The following is a 20,946-nucleotide window of genomic DNA, read 5'->3' as shown; positions in this document are numbered from 1 at the left end:
GATGAGTGGATGTGGGGTGCAAGGGGCCCCAGACTGGGCCTGACATCACCTTCCCTGCAGTCATGAGGATGGCACCGTGCGGTTCTGGGATGCCTCAGGTGTGGCACTGCGGCCACTCTACAAGTTAAGCACAGCTGGCCTCTTCCAGACAGATTGCGAGCACGCCGACAGCCTGGCCCAGGCCACCGAGGATGACTGGCCGCCCTTTCGCAAGGTGGGCCCCTCCCCCAGCCCTGGGGAGTCTGGCCCCAGCTCTGCCCCGTGTCATCTCCCCATCCCGCCCCCCAGGTGGGCTGCTTCGACCCCTATAGTGACGATCCTCGGCTTGGGGTGCAGAAGGTGGCACTCTGCAAGTACACGGCCCAGATGGTGGTAGCTGGCACTGCAGGCCAGGTAAGGTGGAGGTGTCATCCAGGTTGGGGTCTCAGAGGGCTTTGTGGAGGAAGTGGGCCTGACCCAGATGGTCTGGTGGAGCAGGAGGGGGACCATCATGGCCAAAAGCCCAGAGATGGAAATGGGGCTCCAGGTGGGGATGGCTGGGGTGAGGTCAGCCAGGGAGGTGGAACCTACTAGGGGGTCTTGAGGGCTAGATTCTGGTTGTTGGGGAACCATGGAGGGTTGGGGCTGGAGTTGAGAGCTCAAGTATTAGGTGAGCTTTGGGGAAGTGGGGTCACTGCTATGCTTCCAGCACTCACACGGTACATAGGTGCTCAGTAGGGACTCATCGTTAGTTGTAAGACAGGCTAACGGGGAATCCTTTGCTTCAGAGGCCAATGGGCCTTGGTTACTGCTGTGCCACTGGCACTTGTGCATTATACAGGAGGTGCTCAGTGTCTGCTTATTACTAAATGAAGACAGGCATGGGGGTAGGGGGCATATTTTGCTGCTAGACGGCAAAGCAGTGGGTCTTGGTCACCGTGTTTCCCAGGGCTTAGTGAAGGCCCTAGTATACAGTAGGCAGCCAATAAGTGCTTTTTAAGCAGATGAACTGGAGACCGTACTGGGACCACCCTGGCAAGGACTTTGCAGTATGAGGTAGGGCCTGGGTGGTCTAATACCATCGTCCTCCTTGCTGACCCTGCCCCTACCCCACCCCACCGTGGGCTCAGGTGCTGGTGCTGGAGCTAAGTGATGTGCCATCGGAGCAGGCAGTCAGCGTGGCCAGTGTGGACCTCCTCCAGGACCGAGAGGGCTTCACGTGGAAGGGCCATGAGCGGCTGAGTCCACGCACGGGGCCGCTGCCGTGGCCTGCTGGCTTCCAGCCCCGGGTGCTGGTTCAGTGCCTGCCACCGGCTGCTGTGACAGCCGTCACGCTCCATGCCGAGTGGAGCCTCGTGGCCTTTGGCACCAGTCACGGCTTTGGCCTCTTTGACTATCAGCGCAGGAGCCCTGTGCTGGCCAGGTGTGTGGGGGACGGGCCCAGCCTCCTGTGGGAACCCTGGTGTTTCCCTGCAACTGTTGGGGCCTCGATCTCCCCTTCTAAGCTCTCATATGGTAGATAGGGTGACCTGAAGCCCCCTTCCCCTTTGGCAGCTCCGTCCTTATGGGAAGTGTCACTGGTAGAGTTTTAAACCCCTCCCCCACCCCACCCCTGCCAAGCTGCTGGGTTGCAGGACAGCCACACAGGACCTCTAGTTCCTGACCCATGGGGCCAACAGGAGCACAGTGGCTGCTCCAGGAGTCTGCTCTGTGGCCCAGCTGGTACCTTCCTGCCCACAGGTGCACACTACACCCCAACGACTCCCTGGCCATGGAGGGGCCACTGTCTCGGGTGAAGTCCCTCAAGAAGTCTTTGCGCCAGTCTTTCCGGCGCATCCGCAAGAGCCGAGTCTCGGGCAAGAAGCGGGCCACTAGTGCCACCAGCAAGGTGAGCTGGGGCCAGCCTGCCCTGGGTGCCGCCTGTCTACCTCTCAGGGCTGGGCAGAGCAACAGAGTTGGGCACCGGCCCCGGCCTTGGCCCCAAGCCTGGTGTCCACTCCCCATAGTTGCTCTGGCCAGGCTGATCAAGAGGGTGCCGGGCTGCTGGGCACCAGGTTGCATGGGCGCAGGCAAGGTGTTGGGAAGGCGGCGTCCTGGAGGCCACTGCCTCTCCAGTTGCAGGAGGCCAATGCGCAGCTGGCTGAGCAGGCCTGCCCCCACGATGTGGAGATGACCCCAGTGCAGCGCCGCATTGAGCCCCGCTCCGCCGACGACTCCCTCTCTGGCGTCGTCCGCTGCCTCTACTTCGCTGACACGTTTCTTCGAGATGGTGAGATGGGGAGGATGCACTGGGGAGATGAGCCTTGGTTGGCCATCTAGGAGATACGGGGAGGGGGTGGGACCAGGCCTTATGGGAGGGTAGGGAAGCCTACCACATGCCACACTGAACTGGCTCCCCAAATAGTCCCCGGCCCCCAGAATTCCCATGTGTATGGGGCTGGTGAGGGAGCCTGGTGGGCCTCTGAGATCTGAAGAGGGAGAGGGAGCCCAAGATCTGAGGGAGGGGCATGCGAGGGTCAGCCTCACTGAGGAACCGGCTCTGCCCCTGATGGCTGGGAGCCTCCACAAGGTCCTCTATAGACTGCTGTGGCCTGGTTTATGGACTGATTCGCTGATCAGTTTTTAACTTGTGTAACAGAATTTCAGCCATACTCAAAAATAGGAATCCGTCACCCTGCACATCCGGCCTGATGCCCCCAGCCATCTGCTGCTGTCACACCATCCCCACCTCATGCTCCATTGTCTATCTTGCTGGAGTGTTGTATAGATTTTATTTATTTATTCATGAGAGACACAGAGAGAGAGGCAGAGACACAGGCAGAGGGAGAAACAAGCTCCCTGCGGGACTCGATCTCAGGACCCTGGGTTCACACCCTAAGCCGAAGGCACATGCTCAATCACTGAGCCACCCAGGCATCCCTTGCTGGAGTATTTTAAATGAAAACCTTTGAGTGAGGACTTGAGTGTGTGTCCAACAGGCATAATCCACAGCCAGGGCACCCACATCGTACCTCGTGGAACCAATGCTGATCCCAGTCCCGCTTGGTCCACTTTGGCTTTCTCCATTTGTCTCAAAAATGCCTTTTTAGGGCAGCCCTGGTGGCGCAGTGGTTTAGCACCGCCTGCAGCCTGGGGTATGATCCTGGAGACCCGGGATTGAGTCCCACATCAGGTTCCCTGCATGGAGCCTGCTTCTCCCTCTGCCTGTGTCTCTGCCTCTGTGTGTGTCTCTATGAATAAATAAATAAAAATCTTTAAAAAAAATTTTTTTTAAATGCCTTTTTATAGTAGATGTCGGGTCAGCATCTAGTCAGGCGGCCCTTGACCTCACTGAGACAACAACTTCCAGTCCCTGAGTCTGAGAGGGGCACACCCTCCTCCTGGTTTATTTGTATCTTGGGGATCCTCTGTCCAGTGGATCTTCTCACCAGCTAGACTTGGTAGCCCTAGGCCTTTACCTTGGTCCACTGTCCCTGCAAAAAGGCTGATGGGGTGCAGCTTCCCAGGTGGCTGCCTGTCATGGGTCCAGGTGGCATGATGAGTTGCTGACTCTTCCCTGGGGTTTGGCTCCCCCTGACGGTTGTTACTATGGCTGTCAGTTTATCAAGGGCACACACAGCACTGACTAATGGCTCACTCACATTCAGTTCTGATTCTGCATTGAAGGACCTACCCCAAGTTTCAGCTCACACAGGGAAAGCTGGCCGGACAGCATCAGGCCTCAGGTCATTTCAGCCCAGGCCCAAGGGCTCCATGTCTGGCCGCAAGGTGGGAAGCATCCTTAGGTGTGGGCCGTGGCCGCTAGAGCACATCTACAGGGTGAAGGTGGTTCCCAGTTGGTCAGTGAACTGGAGATGGCACCTGATAGCGGGGGCAGGAGTTAGGGCTGTGTGACAGACCCCTGTAATCAAGTTGGGGGTTGAGGGTGCAGCAGGATGGGCTTGGAGAGGTCAGGGTATAACTGGGGTGCCTGTTGACATCTTCGAGATGTCCTGGAGTTCCTTCCCTCTTCTGCCAGAGGGCTGTATCCAAGGACAGCAACATAGAGAAGGTGCCTCAGGGCCCGAGGCTGGCCGAGGTTCTAGGAAGGCATGGGCTGGGAGAGTGGTTCCGGAGCATCAGGAATGGAGGGGAGGAACGGGTGTCATGTGGCTGACAGCCTGCCTCACCTGCTGTTGTCCCACAGCGGCCCACCATGGCCCCACCATGTGGGCAGGCACCAACTCGGGCTCTGTGTTTGCCTACGCTCTGGAAGTGCCGGCGGCAGCGGTGGGGAGCGAGAAGCGAGCTGAGAGGGCGGTGGAGGCCGTGCTGGGCAAGGAGGTGCAGCTGATGCACCGCGCGCCCGTGGTGGCCATCGCTGTGCTGGATGGGCGTGGCCGCCCGCTGCCTGAGCCCTATGAGGCCTCTCGGGATCTGGCACAGGCCCCTGACATGCAAGGTGGTCATGCCGTGCTCATCGCATCTGAGGAGCAGTTCAAGGTAAACCATCGTAGAGACCCTGCAGGCTCCCCCTTCAGAGGCCATGGGACCCTCTAGAAAGTGCCCTGTTTATATCCCCTACGTGCTGAGACCCCTCCCTCCCACCCCCAGACACCCCTAGCTAGCCGAAATGCCCCCTGGAGAATCCCAATGCTCCCTCAGCTGGCTGCATCTCCTTGGGACCCTCCTGCCTCCCTGAGTCCCCACCAGGGCCCTCTGAGCACTCCTCAGGGCTCTGCCTGACAGGAAGTCATGCTCTGAGTGGATACCATTCACCTCACCTTTAAAACCCAGTGTGACTGGTTTGGCCACAGCTGGTGGGGCCCTGAGAGGTTTCTGGGAGCAGCATGAATGCTAGGTGGACTGTGAGGAAAGGGTGGCTCGGGGCGGGAGGGTGCCTGGGCAGAGGCAGCCATGTGGCCAGGGGTGCAGGCCCACCTGGCAGGCTGGGTTCAGGGTGGAGGCTGCTGCTTGCATCCAGAATAGCCTCTGCCAGGCTCCACTCACTGGCCACCCTCCTGCTGCCAGGTATTCACACTACCTAAGGTGAGCGCCAAGACCAAGTTCAAGCTTACGGCCCACGAGGGCTGTCGTGTACGCAAGGTGGCACTTGCCACGTTTGCCAGCGTGGCCTGCGAGGACTATGCTGAGACCTGCCTGGCCTGCCTCACGAACCTGGGCGACGTGCATGTGTTCTCAGTGCCTGGCCTGCGGCCCCAGGTGCACTATGCCTGCATCCGGAAGGAGGACATTAGTGGCATCGCCTCTTGCGTCTTCACGCGCCACGGCCAGGGTGAGGCGCAGCCTTCCCGGGGTGGGGGCCTCAGAGGGACTGGGAGAGCTGCTGGGGCATGTCAGTGGGGGAGGGGGCCCCTCAGGCGGGTGTGGGACTGGCTGGCCTAGGCCCAGGAGCAGGCCGCTGGGGGCTGTGGTTGGAGCCCACCTCTTCACTGCACCCCACTCCTTGTTTGCCCACCCAGGGTTTTACCTGATTTCTCCGTCGGAGTTTGAACGCTTCTCTCTGAGTGCCCGGAACATCACAGAGCCGCTCTGCTCTCTGGACATTAGCTGGCCTCAAGATACCACCCGCGCCAGGTGCATGGCGGATGCAACCCAAAGGCCTGTCTCTAGGGCTGGTCATATCCCCAGGCCCAGCCTCCCTGCTTGCACTCCTCTCTGATCCTGGGGCCTGGGAGAGGGTGGGCAGTGTCTGGCACTCCTGCGGCCCCCATAATGGCCCTGTCTCTGCAGCTATAGGCTCCGAGAGTCACCCAAGCTGAGCCAGGCTAATGGGACCCCAGGCATCGTCCTGGCCCCACAGAGCCGCAATGGAAGCCCAGATCCTGGCCACAGCAGGAGAGCTGGTAAGGGGGACTGGGTGGGAGAGGAAGGTGGCAGGACACCCACACAGCTCCACCCACAGACATGGGGCAAGGCTCTGTTAGGAGCAGCAGCCCGGGGATCCCCGGGTGGCTCCGCAGTTTGGCACCTGCCTTTGGCCTAGGGCACGATCCTGGAGTCCTGGGATGGAGTCCCACTTCGGGCTCCTGGCATGGAGCCTGCTTCTCCCTCTGCCTGTGTCTCTGCCTCTCTCTCTCTCTCTCTGTATCTATCATAAATAAGTAAATAAGCCTTTAAAAAAAAAAAAAAAAAGGGAGGCAGCAGCCCTACCGCGGCTGGAAGCCCTGGATAGGGCAGGCCAGACGGGAGAGGGCCGGAGGTCAGGCTGTCATCCCAAGCCTCACGGTGGGCTAGGTTTGGGTCCGGAGCCTCAGGTCCCCAGGGGCGGGAGGTGAAGGGCACAGGGTGCCTAGGGGTCTGGGCAGGGGCCTAACCACTTCCTCTGTGCAGACACCCCAGAGCCACCTGAGGCCATGCTCTCGCCCATGTCCGTTGACTCGGCCACCAGTGCCGACACCACACTGGACACGACAGGGGACGTCACAGTGGAGGACGTGAAGGATTTCTTGGGGTGAGGCAGGTGGGCGGGCGGGTGCACAGGAGGGGCTCCCCTGGCTTCCCAGCCTCCCTGTCACACCCTCTGGCCTTCCTTCCGTTGGAGCTGGGCATGGAGGTCTGAGGGAAGGCCACGTCACTGGACCCTCTGATCACTGCCCCCCACCCCCCAGCTCTTCAGAGGAATCAGAGAAGAATCTGAGGAATCTGGCAGAGGATGAGGCTCGAGCCTGCTCCATCCTGATCAAATGAGGTGCTGCACGATTTAGGGGCTCTGGATCTACCTGGTCCTTACTGTTCGACAGCCTTGATTTTCATACTTGAGTCTTAGAAAAACAAGGCTGGCCTGTCAGCCTCTGGGTATCACGGGTGGTGGTTGGAATCAGGCCAGAGCAAACCACTTAGAAGTGGCAGCAGCTTGGGGCGGGGGGCTGGTTTGGCTAGCCCATTTTGCAGAGCTCACCCAGGCTCCGGTGGTCAGGTCTGGCCAGGTGAGCCCAGGAAGTGGGGCCTGGATCTGGGGTCTGCATCTGGGGCCCATAGGTCTGCTCCAGTATTTCTTGGCTGTCTGGTGCTCCCACCCATGCAGCCTGGCCCTGCACGGAGCTCAGGCACCCCAGCTCCTGCTGTCTTCCTGGGCCATGCCCTAATCTCAGTGGGCTAAAATGTGGTCAGTGCCTAGACTCCGAAAGCCCGCCTCTGGCTGTCACTGCAGGACCCTTGCCCCTGAATGGGTGGAAGCAGAGTGGTGGCACCCCTGCAGCCAGGCTATCTGCCCATTTGGGCCTCCTGGCTTTCTCCGACCCCTCCTCTCCTCCTTTACCAGGAAGGCCAAAACTATTTGGCTACCAGCTGCCCTGCTCAGAGCTGGGATCCAGGACCCCTGGCCCCTTCGCATAGACCCACACCTGCTAATCTGTGGCCTCCAGCGGGGACCTTCCCACCCTGGCCCCAGGGCGGTGCGGGGCGGCCGTGAGCCTGGGACTCAGCCCCGAGCCTCTGGGACAGATTCACAATGGCCCCTCCTATAGGCAGTTGGCTACCTAGAGGCCAGGTGCCACTGGGAGAGGACAGCTGGGGCTGGCAAGCCCATGCCACCTCCCACTCAACACACCGTCCTTCCCCACTCTCTTTGCAAAGAATATTTTTCTAACGCCTGAGCCAGGCTGGACAGGCATTTCTAAAACTATTTTGGTACTTGTTCTTGGGCCAGCACCCACCCCCACCCCCCAGTCTGTTGCATGAATGCACGTGTGTGTGCATATGTGACTGGGCGCTCTGCTGGGTATCCACGACTGGGGTCCAGTCGGGTATGTGTGTGAGAGAGAGAGTGTGTGTGTGTGTGTGTGTGTTGGGGGGGGTCAGTCAGGATTGGTTTCCCTGTAGATTGTACCCTGGGTTTTTTTTTTCCTGTCATTTTGTTAAAATTAGCGCTGTTTTAATATTAAAAATACTGATTTTTAATATTGAAAATAAAAGCATTTAATATCTCTTTAAAAGCAACCACATTGCTTTCTCTCTGGTTGGATGGGGCATCACACATAAGCTCACCCTGGAGGGACTCCAACTGCCCAGACCCTGGAGGGCATGGGTCAGGGTCTCCCCACTGGTGCTGCTTGGGCTGTGCTGCTGGGGACTGTGGCACTGGAGGTTGGGGAGGTGGCCAGAGCTGGGGGCCGTGGAGGGACCGAGGCCCCTCCTCGCTCTTGCCCGAGCTCAGGGCTGCGCCAGGAACACTGCAGGCAGGCAGTGGCTGCCCTAGGCCAGAGATTTGCGGAAGGTGCTCCACGCATGGAAGCAGCGAGTGAAGGCGTGCTGCTCGTTGCCCTTGCGGACCAGGCGCAGGCGGCGGGGTTGTTCGTGCTCTTTGGATCGCATGTGCTGGATGTATACCTGGCCAGTGGGACGAGGCGTGAGCCAAGGGCAGTCTTTGCGGCCCACCAGACCCAGCCCTCCTCACCACCCGGCTCACCTGGCAGGCCTTTAGACTCAGTTTGATCTCCACCTGGCTTGTCTGGGTCCCCACCCACATGTAGACCTGTGGGGACAGCAGGGCAGATGGTCTCAAGGGGGCCTCAGCTCCCCATCTGCTGGGGGGTGGGCTCCCTGAACAGGGAGGAGCCTCACCTCTTGGCCATTGTCCAGCAGCATGATGTCATCATCCGCCAGGTCATCCTGGCAGAAGTCTGAGCACTTCTCCGTCACTGCGAAGTAGCCCTTCTCGTTGGAGCACCTGGAGGTTGAGGGGCGGGGAGAGGCTATGAGAGTCACACACGGGTGCCAGGACCCAGGAGGAAGTGCGGGGAAAGGGTCTGGGCCCCCGCCTCACCGGAAGAGCCGCGTATGCTTCATGTACTCGGCGTCATCATCATAAGGCTTCTGTGCCCCAATGCCTACCCAAAAGAAGTTCTCGGGCTCCTCGCCTTCATTGATGACCTGCAGGAAAGGGTCTGTCAGGCTCAGGGCCCTGGTCTGCCCCTGCCCAGTGACTGCCCACCTGCCTACCACCTGCCCTGGTCACCTGCTTGCTGTAGGAAGTGTCAAACATGGTGTTCAGGATATCTTCGGCCAGCTTGGCCTCGTCTGGGTCCGACGCCCGGCCCACCCACGCATATACGATGCCCTGGTTGTCTTCGCTCTCAAAGGGAACCTGACCGGAGAGCCGGGGGTTCAGTACCGGCCAGCCCATTGCCCACAGCCCACAACCCACAACCCACCACCCTGCTCCACAGTCCCTGGCCACACCCACAACTTCACCTTGAGAATGAAGCAGAACTCAGAGTTGAGGAGGCCGGAATCAGTGTTGATCTGGATGCACCTGGGGAGTGGGAGTGTCAGCAAGGAGTCACCGCTGGCCATTGCCCCCCACCCCATCTGCCCCCCCCAAGCTAGGCACCGGGTGCAGAGGGCGCTGCCATTGGTGCGAATCTGGTAGAGACTGGGTTGCAAGGTGCCCTGAGCCGCCTTCCTCTTGCCCCGATGGATGATGAACTTTCTCTTGAAATGGGACAGGAACTTGGGATTCTCCTGCTGCTGCGTCATGCGCACCACCTGTGGGTATGGAGATGTTAGGGGCCCCTCCCTGGACCAGACCCCCTGCCCCTTGGGCCACACCTCCCCGGGGTCTGGGTCCCTCGCCAGAGGTGGTGGAGGCATGGCCTGAAGCTGGGCGTGGCGTGGCAGGCACACCTCTAGCTTGCCGGGGAAGAGGCTCTCAAACTTCTTCTGCAGGCTGAAGGTGAAGGTGAGCCAGCCCATGTTGGAGGCTTCCCGGCCCTGCCAGAAGTACACGATGCACTGGAAATCCTCCTCGGGCTGCTTCTCCTCTGCCTCAGCTGCTGCCTCCTCACCTTCTTTGCCCTCTGCTCCTGCTTTTTCCTCCTCCTTCTCTTCCTTTTTCTCCTCCTCCTCCTCATACTCCACAGGGACCCAGTACCTGGGGGGTTAGAGGGCAGTAAGCAGGGGGTTGGGGGGTGTGTGTGGGGACACGACTAGAGCCCGCTAGCCTCAGGGGTTGGGCCGGGTGACAGGTGCTCTGTGGTGGCACCTGCAGAGGAAGACGTAGCAGTCTTGTGTGTAGAAGTGGCCGAACTCCTCCTCCGGCAGCCTTGCGAACTTCTTGCCCTCCAGCACAAAGCCCTCCATGCCGTCCAGATCCTCGTTCCACTCCTCCATCAGCTGCTCGGCCTGCATGCGACAGCCGCTAGTCAGAGGGCAGAGGGCAGGGACCCTCCGGAGTCCCCCTCCTGCCCGGTCCCAGGCCCGCCCCCACCTCCGCCAGCGCCATGGGCGGCTGTCGTGGCAGGAACAGCGCGGTGAGGTCAGCCTTCATCTGATCTTTCTTCTCGGCGTCTCGCTTCACCTTCCCGGTGAGTCCCGGGCCCTGCAGCACAGCCTCCGCGTTGCGTGTGTAGTCCACCGTCAACACGTCGTCCCAGTTCTTGAACTTGGCCTTGAATACCTGCCCAGAGGGAGGAAATGCGACCCAGAAAGGCTTGGGGGCGGGGCCTGGAGGTGCAGGGCGGAGCCTAGTACCGGGGGGCGGGGCCTGACCGGTTGAGGGGAAGAGCCCGGGGGCGGGCCCAGTGGCCAAGGGGGCGGGGCGGGGGCGGGGCCTGGCCGGGCACCCAGGGCTGGCCTAATGGCAGCTGGGACCGGGCTGGGGACTTGGGGACCAGGCCGTGTAGGGGAGGCCGCACTCCGCACCTGCGCCTCTGTGCCCTCGAGACTGCGGCTGACCGAGGCGTGGCGGGGCCTGTGCAGCATCCCGCACAGCTCCTGGCCCAGCTTGAGGGCGGCGGCGCGCACCAGGCGTGGGGACTTACGGCCCAGCCAGATGAACACGTCGGACCAACAGTCCAGGATGTATACGCAGCGCGTGTCCAGTAGGCTCTGCAGCTGCGAGGAAAAGACTGGAGGTCAACGCTGATTCCCGGACCCACGGGGGGAACCCCGGCCCCCGCCTCCCTCCGTGTGCCTCACCAGCCTCATCCTTGGCAGCAGTTCCACCTTGGGACGGGTCTTATGTTCCACAGAGAGCTTGTAGTTGATCTGTGGCAGCTCCAGATAGCCCAGGCCCAGGCCCACCTGGCAGCAGGAATGGGTAGGCGTGCCAGGGGAAGGCCTGGGGGTGGGGTGGGGGACAGGAGCCCCACCCACCAGCCCCCCTCTACCCCAGAGTCTGGCCCTTGCCCTGCTGTGTGTGCTCAGGACCACTGCCTGCTCCCCTTTGGACCTCGGTTTCCTCCTTCCACCAATGCTTTAAGGACACTGTCAGTGGAAAGGATTTTAAATGAGGCTTTCTTTCCCTGCCTACCCTCTCCAGATCCTTTCTGTCATTTCTTTTTTTTTTTTTCTTACTGTCATTTCTAATTCTTTAACTGTCCCTTTCTTGCTTGCAACACCCTTGGGGGATTCCTGTCACCTACAGAATTAAGGTCAGCTTCTCAGGCCTGGCACCCAGGCACTTTGCAGCCTCCCTCCTGGGAACACACATTCTAGCAGTACTTCTCCCGGCCTTCTCAGAGCACTTAGAGCCTCTAGACTGCGGCTCTGGCGATTTTCTGTCCAGAAGGGGGCACCCTCTCCCCACCAGAGTCCAGGCAAAGAGCACTGCCACCAGCACCACAGCTCACCTTGTACAGCTTGGGCTGAGGTGGCCAGAAGTCATCAGGCACGTGCTTCTTGATCTCAGAGGGCTCCCCGCCCAGTGCCTCCCAGAACTCTGGAGGCTCCTGACCTTGCACCAGCAGGGTGATCTCTGCTTTCCCTTTCCGTTCATTCTTGTTAATTTTCTCCGCAAAGAGCCTTGGGGGTAAGGGTATGCAAAGCCCTTAATGAGTTCCCATGTCTCTTCTTAGGTAACAGTGTGTCTGTGCATAAAATACCCCACCGTGTCCTCATACCTGGCCTTGGTAGTGCTACTCAGCGTGGCCTGGGCCCCCCGCCACACATAAATGTCCAGCCCTCGATCCAGCAGGAAGACAAACCTGGACAGGAGGGGCAGGAGGGGCAGCAATGGACACGGGCAGCGACTGCCCTTGTGCCTATGACCCTGCCCTAAGTCCCTCATTATGGGTTTCAGCCCCCTTGGTGGTCCTTCCATGCTCGAGACGGGGTTAAAAGGGTTGCTGGAAGGCCTCTTCTTGAACCCAAACCTGTCCCCCACTAGTAGGGAGGAAGTGTGGGCTCCAGCCCTCCCCTCGCTCTAGTCATGGGGGCTACCTTGGGTCCAGGGAGGCCCCCTTGAGAGGCACAGGCTCCAACTTGATGTTCTTTTTTCCATACACGCGGTACATCCTGGGGGCGAGAGCAAGAGTGAATGGGGCAAGAGTGAATGGGACATCGGGCAGGGTCACCAAGGGGCTGGTTCCTCCAATCCTTCCCAGTTGAGTCCAGGTCAGGACCACCACCCACAAGCCCCCTCACCTGGTGACATAGTGTGTGTCCTCCACAGTGTAGAAGCCACTGGCTGTTCCACCCTCAATATAGGAGATGTCATTGTCAAATACCTGTGTGTGAGGGTGTGGGCCTTCATCAGTGTGCTACCCCTCCCCCCACCAGATACCACCTGTCAGGATAAATTTGTGGACAGATGCATCAAGTGCTACAAATCTGTGATGGAGTTATGAAAAAAAAAAAAAAAAGAATGAGACCTGTGTCTATAAACAAACACATATTCGAGTGTTAGAATGTACAAAAATGCCCATCACTCTTGTTAAGATTTAGATACACATACAGCATGTCTAAATATGCGCACATCAGGGCATGGGACCAAGCAGGTTTATGCAAGAGGGCAAGGAGTGATTCAGTAAAATCTAGTGTGGATGGCTGTCTACACAACCAGCTGGCCAGAGATGTCAGCACAGCTTGCTACCCGGGCACTCCGTGGGCCCCGCCCCTTTGCGCCCAGTTGGCGGCCCCACCCCCTAGGCGCTATTGGTCCCAGCTCCTCCATCTCCCTCTGGGCTCCCCACCTTTGGCCGTGTCTAGCTCTCCTGACCCTGCTGTCTGCCTTAGGTCTCAACCCCTGCCACCTTTGGCCTCAGCCTGGTACGCCAGCAGTCTTAGCCCTGCCCCCGCCCCCCCTTCCGGCGGGCACCTGCAGGAACTCCTCGCTCTCATCGCCCATCTCCTCCCGCACAGTGCGGCACTCGGCCCCCAGGTAGTTGCGCAGGTTCACGGCATGGATGGCAGAGCAAGCCTTCTTGTCCAGGGTGGCCTCCCCGCCAATCCAGTAGTAGATCTCCCAGTTCAGAGAGCCGCTGTCATCCAGAAAGGTCTGGGGGCGGGGCACAGGCCATGTCAGCTCTCTCCAGGGTATCCTGGCTTCCCAGCTCACCCCAGAGAGGACCCTGGAACTGCCACAGACCCCAACCCCAGGGCGGGTTGCACTGCTACACCTCTGCCTGGGCCACCCCATCCTGCCTCCTCTGCCACGTCCTCTCCTTCCCGCCTCGCCTCAGTGAACAGAAGTGTGGAGCTGGGGGTCCTGAGCCATCTAAGATAAGGTCACTGGGGGTCACATAGCCCCCAACAACACGCCGATCCTCACCTTGAGCACAATGTAGCAGTCAGCCTCATAGAACTTGCCATGGAAGGCTTCCTCCACCAGCACAGGCACAAAGTTCTCGATCTGCCAGATGGTCAGACCAGGCAGCTGGCCCACATCCTCCGTGAAAAACTCAGAGTAGTCAAGGCGCGGCTTCTCCAGGCCCTGGTCCCAGCGCCGTGTCTTGCCCCCAGGGGCTCGGGCGTCAGTACTCTCCTGGAGTCACAGTCACAAAGCATGGCTTACCTCTACGTGGCCACTCAGTCTGGCCTCTTTATTTGCTACCCACCTCAGGGCCTTTGCATGGGCTATTCTCACTACCTGGGATCCACTCTCCCTCTTGGCCTGGGTCACACAATCTGTCGTAAGCAGAGTCCAGGGACATTTGCCCCGTCCCAGCCCCTGCCTGGCTTACCTCCTGCTTTTTGTTCTTCTCCTGGGCCACATCTGACATGCCCTTCAGCACCTGCTTAGCCTGGTCATCCTGGGCTGAGTCCTTACGCCTCCGGAGCCGCATCTTGCGAGCCAGGGGGTCCTTGGGCCCACTTCCTGCTTGGGGATGGAGTAAATGGTTGGGCCCTGGTCGGGCATCCAGCCAACCAGAGGCCAACCCAGCGCCCCAGGATCCAGAAGCTGTGTTTCCCACTCCATTTACAGATGGCTAAGCTGAGGCCCCGAGCACCCCAGCCAGACTTGCTCTGCTTACCAGCTGCTGCCGCAGCCACTGTAGCAGGAGAAGCACCTGCCAGCCGCAGCTGGTTCTGCAGCGAGAAGTCAATGTTGTACCACTCGGCTGCACGGTCCGCGGGCTTGGGAGGCATGACCAGGCTGGGGTTCTCCCGCACGTCCAGGACCTGCCTCGTGGGGCAAGCAGAAGAGGCAGTGAGCCCAGGCTCTACCTCCCAGTCACCCCAACCCCGGTTTCTTGCTCTTTGCAACCAGGCTCCTAGGCTCTTATCCCGGCTCTGCAGCCACCCCGGAGGGCTTCAGTTTTCCCCCTGTGAAGTGTGATCTTGCAGGCCGGGTGTGGGGCTTGAATGATGCTGTCGAGCATGGTCTGGACATGGGAAGTGGTTGGCCTTCTTCCTTCTGTGGCACTGGCACCCCTCCAGGGGCCTCTGCTGGGTCCCCCCCACTCCATTGACATAGCTTTGTTTGGTTTTTCCTGAGAGGCCGTGGTCACCTCCGGCCTCCCCACCAGGCCCACCCTCTCCCTGCACGCTGGCCCTGGCCTGTCCGGACCTCGATCTCTGTCAGGAAGTGGATGGCCTCCGGCAGGGTCACCAGGCGGTTCTTGTTCAGGACGAGTTTCCTCAGCTTTGTGCATCTGTGAGGACAGAGCTGCAGCCTCAGGGAGGTGACAGACGAGGTCAGGTAGGGGGAGGGGGGAAGCAGGGAGACTTCCAGTCTTGGAGATGGGGAGCAGGTGGGGCCAGAGGAACTGAGGCATCCAGCTCGTTAAGGCCCCAGTGGGTTCAGACAGGCCGAGAAAGGCAGGAGAGGCTGCAACAGCTACAACAGGGGGCTCCTCACAGCGAAGCAAGTGGGAAGGACTTTTAGTGACTTCTAGGGAATGTTTTTCAAAGGGGCTGCCTGCAGAAATAAAGGCCCCTGGATATGAACTACAGGACCCTAAACATTCTGTCCTCTAATTAGCCTGGAAGCCAATGACGGAGGGATCCTCTGTGCTCTGCCTGAAGGATTTCTCAGAGTCTTGAGGAGGCCATGCCAGTGGACACTGTGGCCTCCAGAGGGAGATACAGATGGTGCCATGTCCCAAATTCATGTGGCAGTGGGACCCCTCTAGCCTCATCCCCATCCACATGTGGGAAGACGTGGGGTACTCACCCTGGGAATTGCTGTCACACACTGTGTGAGCTTTAGCCACAAAACCAAGTTAACCCATCCATCTTGCACGACGTGCAGAGGTCGCAAGGTGGGTTGTAGCTACGATGCTGGGGTCTTCAGTACCGTAAGCCCCCACCACCCGCCCCCCCTCGCCTCAGCACCTGCACAGGCTCTCAGGGATCAGCTCCAGGTTGTTGTTGGCGGCCATGAATTCCTCCAAGCTGGCCAGCTTGCCGATGCCTGAAGGCAGCCCATCGAAATCCAGCTTGTTGGAGTTCAGGTACAGCTTCTTCAGCTTGGTTAGCTTGCAAATGGCAGACTAGAGGGGAGACAGGGGTGTGGGAGTCAAGGGCAGGAGCCGGGGTGGCTCAGCCCCCCCTCCCCCTCCCGGGGGGCGGGTTGCCTGGACATACAGGCAGCGAGGTGAGCTGGTTACGGGATAGGTTCAGTGTCTCCACGTGCACCCACTGGTCAATGCATAGGGACAGCTCCGAGATCTGGTTGCTGCTGAGGTTGAGGCGCCGCAGGCTGGGAAGGGTGTACAGGCACTCGGGCACCCGTGTCAGGTCATTGCAGGACAGGTCCACATCTGGGATACAGGGAGGGGGCACATGCATGAGCAGGGGCCCCCACAGTCAGGTCCAGGGGCAGGAGCCCTAATGTGAGCCCCTCCTCTACCGCCTCTGGGCTCTGTGGCCTTAAGCAAGTGACTTAATCTCTGAACCTCAGTTTCTCCATTTGGAAAAACTTCCTCACGCTGGTGGGTCTGGGCATAAAGCCAAAGCTCGTAAGTGGGTGTCAGCACTAGTTGTCACGATGAAAGAAATAACCGTCATGTAACTGCATCCTTTCCCCTCTGGGAGGTGGTCAGGACCAGAAGCAAGGAACCCCAAGGAACCAGAGCCCAGGATGCCACCCTGGGACCACCAACCTGCGAGGTTGCTCAGGCCCTCCAGGCTGGTGGGGAGGTTGCTCTGGGTACGCTGCGTGTTCCTCAGGTGTAGGGTCTGCAGGGCCATGAGAGCCGGGAGCTGCCTGTGGGGAGACGTGGGCGCTCAGGCCAGAGGCGGGCCTGAGAACACAGGGCTGAGGGGCCAAGGGGATGGGGTCAGGGTGGCCACGGCCCACTCAGGAGTGTTGGGGCATTGTGGAGGGCTGGAACTCCGGGGGAGTTGAGGGACTGGGCCAGATGCCCCAGGGAGGCCCACCGGAGCTGTGCGTGCAGCAGTGGGTTCCCATTGAGCACAAGCGTCTGCAGGTGCACCAGGCGGCGCATCTGTGGGGGCAAGCTCTCCAGGCGGTTCTCGCTGAGGTCCAGGTACAGCAGGTCAGTGAGGTTGATGAAGAGCTGGTTGGGGATGGTGTCGATGCTGCGGGCGGATGGGAGTGAGGCAGGCAGGGGCTATGGGTGCCAGATGCAAGGCTCCCAGGCCCAGTACCCCACCCACCATATTGCAACCCGTACCCCCTCGCCCCTGCCCCTGCGCACAGGTACCTGTTGTGGCTGAGGTTCAACACCAGCATGTTCTTGGCATTCTCCAGCTCCCGCGGGCACTCTGTCAGCTGGTTGTAGCTCAAGTCCTGGGTAGAAACGTAGAAACGGGGAGGCCAAGTCAGGGGTATTGGGGCCAGTGCCAGCCTGCCAGGCCTCCACCGGCCTTGGGGATCAGGTGGAGCACTGAGCAAGGAGTGGAGGAAGGGGTTTCAGAGCCAAACGGAGAAAGCCAAGACCCTAAGAGAAGGGATGCTTAAGTTCGGGATCTGACTTCGTGAGTGACCTTGGGTAAGGCACACTGCACCTCAGTTTCTCCATCTGCAACATGACATGGTATAACGGTGGCTGCGGGGACCACTATGATAGATGAAGGCTGACAGGTAGGCCAGGTGCATGGGTAACCACTAACCAGAACTGAGAGGTCATCCAGCTTGAAGATGTCATCGGGGACTCCGGAATTCTTCAGGCTGTTGGCTCGAGCCACGATGGCCTGTGAATAAACCATGGGGGCCCATGATTTCTGGCTTCCACCCCTGGGAGCAGCAGAGAGATGAGGGAAGGATACTGCCTCAGGAAGCCCCACAGAGGGCCAAGGGCTGTCCCTTCCTGGCCTTTGCTCACTGTCCCTCCACCTGGCAAGCTCTTCCTGGTTTCTTTTTTTTTTTTTTTTTTTTAATTTATTTATGATAGTCACACACAGAGAGAGAGAGGCAGAGACATAGGCAGAGGGAGAAGCAGGCTCCATGCACTGGGAGCCCGACGTGGGATTTGATCCCGGGTCTCCACGATCACGCCCTGGGCCAAAGGCAGGTGCCAAACCGCTGTGCCACCCAGGGATCCCTCTTCCTGGTTTCCTGATGAGATCCTATTCATATCTCAAAGCCCAGCTCAAATGTGCCCCAGGGACCAGCGCAGGATCCCCAAGGAACCTGTTCTGACCAAATAATCCCTCCTCTTCCCAATTCCAGAGGGCAAGATAAGGGGGCAGCTCTGAGACACGGTATGGACATAGGGCAAGTCTGTTTTCTATCCTCTCAGGGCTGGTATGTCAGGCTATAGAAGTGCGGAAAGTCTCAGGGGCAGAGAGAACAGGCCACAGAACAGTGCCACGACTGCAAGCACCAACACGGCTGCTGCCATCTGTGCAGTGCCAACCACAGAGGGGCAACAGGACCACCCTGACCGCCTATCTACAGGGCCAAACTCCACCCTACCCCAGTTCTACCACTGCCTGCCTCGGGCAAGTGACCTTGGACCAGTGACCTGGCTCTATGGCCTAGTGTCTTCATCTGGGAACTTGGTAAGGGTCTGGATTCTATGGAAAAACCCACGAGGAAGAGTTGGATACCAGCTCGGCTGGTATTGACTGTTATTACAGTACCTGTTGTCTAAAAACAGGTGAGAGTTTGGGTTTTTTACCCGCTGTCCCCATGCATTACTCACCGCAGGGCATTATGGTATCCCCTCCCCTTTAGGAACAGGGCCCTGAGGGGATCCCTGGGTGGCTCAGCGGTTTAGCGCCTGCCTTTGGCCTAGGGCGTTTTATTTTATTAAATAAAAGATTATTTATTTATTCATGAGAGACACAGAGAGAGGGAGAGAGAGAGGCAGAGACACAGGCAGAGGGAGAAGCAGGCTCCATGCTGGGAGCCTGATGTGGGACTTGATCCTGGGACTCCAGGATCACACCCTGGGCCAAAGGCAGGCGCTAAACCGCTGAGCCACCCAGGGATCCCCAATAAATAAAATCTTAAAAAAAAAAAAAAAAAAAAGCACGGGGCCCTGAGTCTGAGGCAGGATGGGCAGAGATGCTGGCCCTGCCCTCACACTCCCAAGCTCAACGGCCAGTGGTAGCACTCACCCTCAGTGACGGCAGGCTGGACAGCTCCCCGTGAAGCGTGGTCAGGTTGTTGTGGCTCACAGACAAGTGCTCCTGAGCAAGACACGGGAGCAGAGGCTCAGCAGTGTGGGTAGGGTGCCTACAGGGGCCCCATCTGCCACCAAAATCTTGCACCATCCAGGGGGCCCTTAGCCACACAGGCCCACTCCCCCTCTTGCAGCCTCCCTCCCTCACACAGCCAGTCTTTCCTTACACACCTCCTGGGACAGGGTGCTCCCTCCCTATCTGCTAGCTCTATTTATGGCTGTCAGTGGCTTCCTTCACGTCATTTGCCTTCTATGCAAGCTCTGCCCACCTGGCCCAGCCCCATCCACAGGAACCCTCCCCGACTGCCCAAAGCCCCTTACCAGCTTCTGCAGGGCAGCCAACTCCTCTGGCAGATAGCAGAGGCCGGTGCGGTTCAGCTTCAGCCACCGCAGACTGGTCATGGCCTTGACATTCTCAGGGAAGTAGCCACCCTGGGGGTGTGTCACAGTGAGACTGGTCTGGGCAACGGGCGCTCCTGCTCTACTACCCTCTGTGGCCCCCATACCCATGGGAGCCTTGGGAGAGCAACAGAGCCACCTCTCACCAGCTGTGCTCCCCTGGGCAGGTCACTTTGCCACTCTGTGCCTCAACTTCAGCAATGTAACAGGGCTTACAAAAGCCCCTCATGACAAAAATGTGAAGACATACTAATAATCAAGGTGACTGTTGGCCTAATGTCTGTCTCTTGTTGGATTCTGAGCCCTGAGGGGGCCAGGTCGGACCTGGCTTGTTCCAGGGGACATCCCCAGGGCCCAGCGGTGTGGTCAGCTTGGCTCAAATGCCCTTGTGTGCCATTCCAGGCCCCACCTAGGCCTCCAGAGATGGGGTATCCCTGAGCCTCCACCAAGGCCCCGGCCCCGCCCCACTCAGCCATCAGCATACCAGCCATTCTTGGTGTGAGGCCCCAGTTCCCCATCCGCACAGGCACTGCCTCACTCGTGTCTTCGTGAGCCTCTGAATGCCCCCCTCAGTCCCCTTAGCCTTACAGTGGGCAGTTTGAGGCGCCCTTGGCCAGTGTTCCCAGCCCCCTACAGCCACATTCCCTGCTGGTGACTCTGGAGAGGTCGATGGAAACCCCAGGTAAGGATGGCAGCGATGGGGGCAGAGGAGAGTGGTGTGGCCACCTGGGCACAGTGTCAGAAGTGCGTGTACAGGTGGGGAAATGCAGGAAGGGCCTTCTTGCCTCCTCCGTGAGGGCCCGGCCCCCACCCCTGCAGACGCAGCCGGACACTACCAGGATCCCCCCCCTCCCCTGCCCACCTGCCCCCAGGCTGCCCTTCCCCGGGCGGGGCCAGCTCTCACTTCCACTGCTGCCCCGCCTCCTTTGGTCGCCAGCACTGCCCTGCTCCTCCCAGACCCTCTAGAACCGCCTCACCTGCCCTGTGGCCCTAGTCTACCAGTCCCGCAGCTGCTCAGGCCACCGTCAGCCGAGGTGGCTGCACCTGCCCCAGAGTCCCCAGAGGGGTTACTAGGCAGCCCCCTCCACCGGATGAGAAAACCCGGGCTCCGAGAGGGGAAGTGACTTGCCCGAGACCACACAGGATGGGGTGGCGGCGGCAGGCTCGGGCCGCGATGAGTGTGCTCCAGACCCGCCCCCGACCGACAGCCGGTAGCAAGGCCGGCCCTGAGTCAGGGCCTGGCTGGGCGTGTGACCTCAGAGGGGCGGGGACGGAGGGCGCGGAGGGCGGGAGCAGCTCGCAGACCCCCAGGCCAGTCTGCGGCGCGGGCGGGGCCCGGACCCCCGGACCGGGGCGCGCGGGGCCCCCAGCCCACACTCCCCGCGCCGCTGCGCGCCCGGCCCCCGCCCGGCCCCCCCGGCCCCCGCCCGGCCCCCCCGGCCCCCCCGGCCCGGGTCTTCCCGAGCCGCAGCGGACGCGTCGGGGGGCCGTTCCGGGCGGGGCCGCGAGCTCCGGGGCAGCCCCCCTTCCCTCCCGCGGTCCCGGGCGGCGCGGGGCCGGGCGCGGGCGGGACAGGAAGCGGGGAGCGGCGCGGGCCCGGGCGGAAGACACGGCCTGGAGGGAAGCCGGCCCCGCGCCCTGACGGCCCGCTCACCTTGAAGTCGTTGCCGCTCAGGTCCACGCCGCGCACGAACGGCAGCACCCCGGTGGCCTCCATGGCGCCGCTCTCGCTGCCGGGCCTGCGGGCGCGGGGGGCGGCGGGGCGAGCCGCGGGCTGGGCCGACGCCGGCCCCGCCCCTTTAACCCGCCC

At 60.3% G+C, this 20,946-nt stretch overlaps 2 protein-coding genes across 3 annotated transcripts in view; one reads left to right on the top strand and one right to left on the bottom strand.

The window, feature by feature from the left end:
- Nucleotides 1-7,920, top strand: part of LLGL1 (LLGL scribble cell polarity complex component 1) — a 17,858-nt gene extending 9,938 nt beyond the window's left edge. Inside the window, exons 12-23 of the mRNA XM_025428162.3 lie at nucleotides 61-214; nucleotides 289-393; nucleotides 1,110-1,402; nucleotides 1,720-1,867; nucleotides 2,095-2,248; nucleotides 4,166-4,461; nucleotides 4,990-5,254; nucleotides 5,442-5,556; nucleotides 5,713-5,825; nucleotides 6,313-6,433; nucleotides 6,591-6,670; nucleotides 7,244-7,920. Of these exons, the coding sequence (XP_025283947.1) occupies nucleotides 61-214; nucleotides 289-393; nucleotides 1,110-1,402; nucleotides 1,720-1,867; nucleotides 2,095-2,248; nucleotides 4,166-4,461; nucleotides 4,990-5,254; nucleotides 5,442-5,556; nucleotides 5,713-5,825; nucleotides 6,313-6,433; nucleotides 6,591-6,669 (1,843 nt within the window). The 3' untranslated portion in view covers nucleotide 6,670; nucleotides 7,244-7,920. The remainder of the gene's footprint in view (nucleotides 1-60; nucleotides 215-288; nucleotides 394-1,109; nucleotides 1,403-1,719; nucleotides 1,868-2,094; nucleotides 2,249-4,165; nucleotides 4,462-4,989; nucleotides 5,255-5,441; nucleotides 5,557-5,712; nucleotides 5,826-6,312; nucleotides 6,434-6,590; nucleotides 6,671-7,243) is intronic.
- Nucleotides 7,875-20,946, bottom strand: FLII (FLII actin remodeling protein). 2 transcript variants are annotated; one of them, XM_025428160.3, is made up of 30 exons: nucleotides 20,791-20,946; nucleotides 19,059-19,169; nucleotides 18,673-18,744; nucleotides 17,221-17,301; nucleotides 16,812-16,897; nucleotides 16,525-16,686; nucleotides 16,248-16,351; nucleotides 15,730-15,905; nucleotides 15,478-15,635; nucleotides 14,711-14,795; nucleotides 14,175-14,322; nucleotides 13,884-14,020; nucleotides 13,472-13,684; nucleotides 13,019-13,198; nucleotides 12,346-12,428; nucleotides 12,142-12,216; nucleotides 11,823-11,906; nucleotides 11,553-11,724; nucleotides 10,900-11,004; nucleotides 10,624-10,815; nucleotides 10,190-10,378; nucleotides 9,965-10,104; nucleotides 9,607-9,853; nucleotides 9,314-9,468; nucleotides 9,175-9,235; nucleotides 8,939-9,067; nucleotides 8,747-8,853; nucleotides 8,545-8,650; nucleotides 8,390-8,455; nucleotides 7,875-8,310 (listed from the first exon to the last, which is right to left on the bottom strand). In XM_025428160.3, exons 1-30 carry the CDS (start codon nucleotides 20,851-20,853, stop codon nucleotides 8,176-8,178), a joined length of 3,822 nt encoding a protein of 1,273 aa, XP_025283945.1. In that variant the 5' UTR covers nucleotides 20,854-20,946; the 3' UTR covers nucleotides 7,875-8,175. The 2 variants fall into 2 exon arrangements, with proteins under 2 accessions (XP_025283945.1, XP_025283946.1); XM_025428161.3 differs by having other exon boundaries at nucleotides 13,884-14,017.

This window comes from Canis lupus, chromosome 5 (genome assembly GCF_003254725.2).
Source record: "Canis lupus dingo isolate Sandy chromosome 5, ASM325472v2, whole genome shotgun sequence".
Lineage (NCBI taxonomy): Eukaryota > Metazoa > Chordata > Mammalia > Carnivora > Canidae > Canis > Canis lupus.
The sequence above is the reverse complement of the archived record's forward strand: the minus strand, read 5'-3'. Positions and strand labels throughout refer to the sequence as shown.

Coding starts and splice junctions, on each gene's coding strand:
- FLII (XM_025428160.3), bottom strand. CDS start 20,853: ATGGAGGCCACCGGGGTGCTGCCGTTCGTGCGCGGCGTGGACCTGAGC. Junction 14,323..14,710: donor ACTTCCTGACAGAGATCGAG/GTCCGGACAGGC, acceptor CCCACGAGGCAG/GTCCTGGACGTGCGGGAGAA. Junction 13,199..13,471: donor ACTGCTACATTGTGCTCAAG/GTGAGGATCGGC, acceptor CCCCGCCCCCAG/ACCTTTCTGGATGACAGCGG.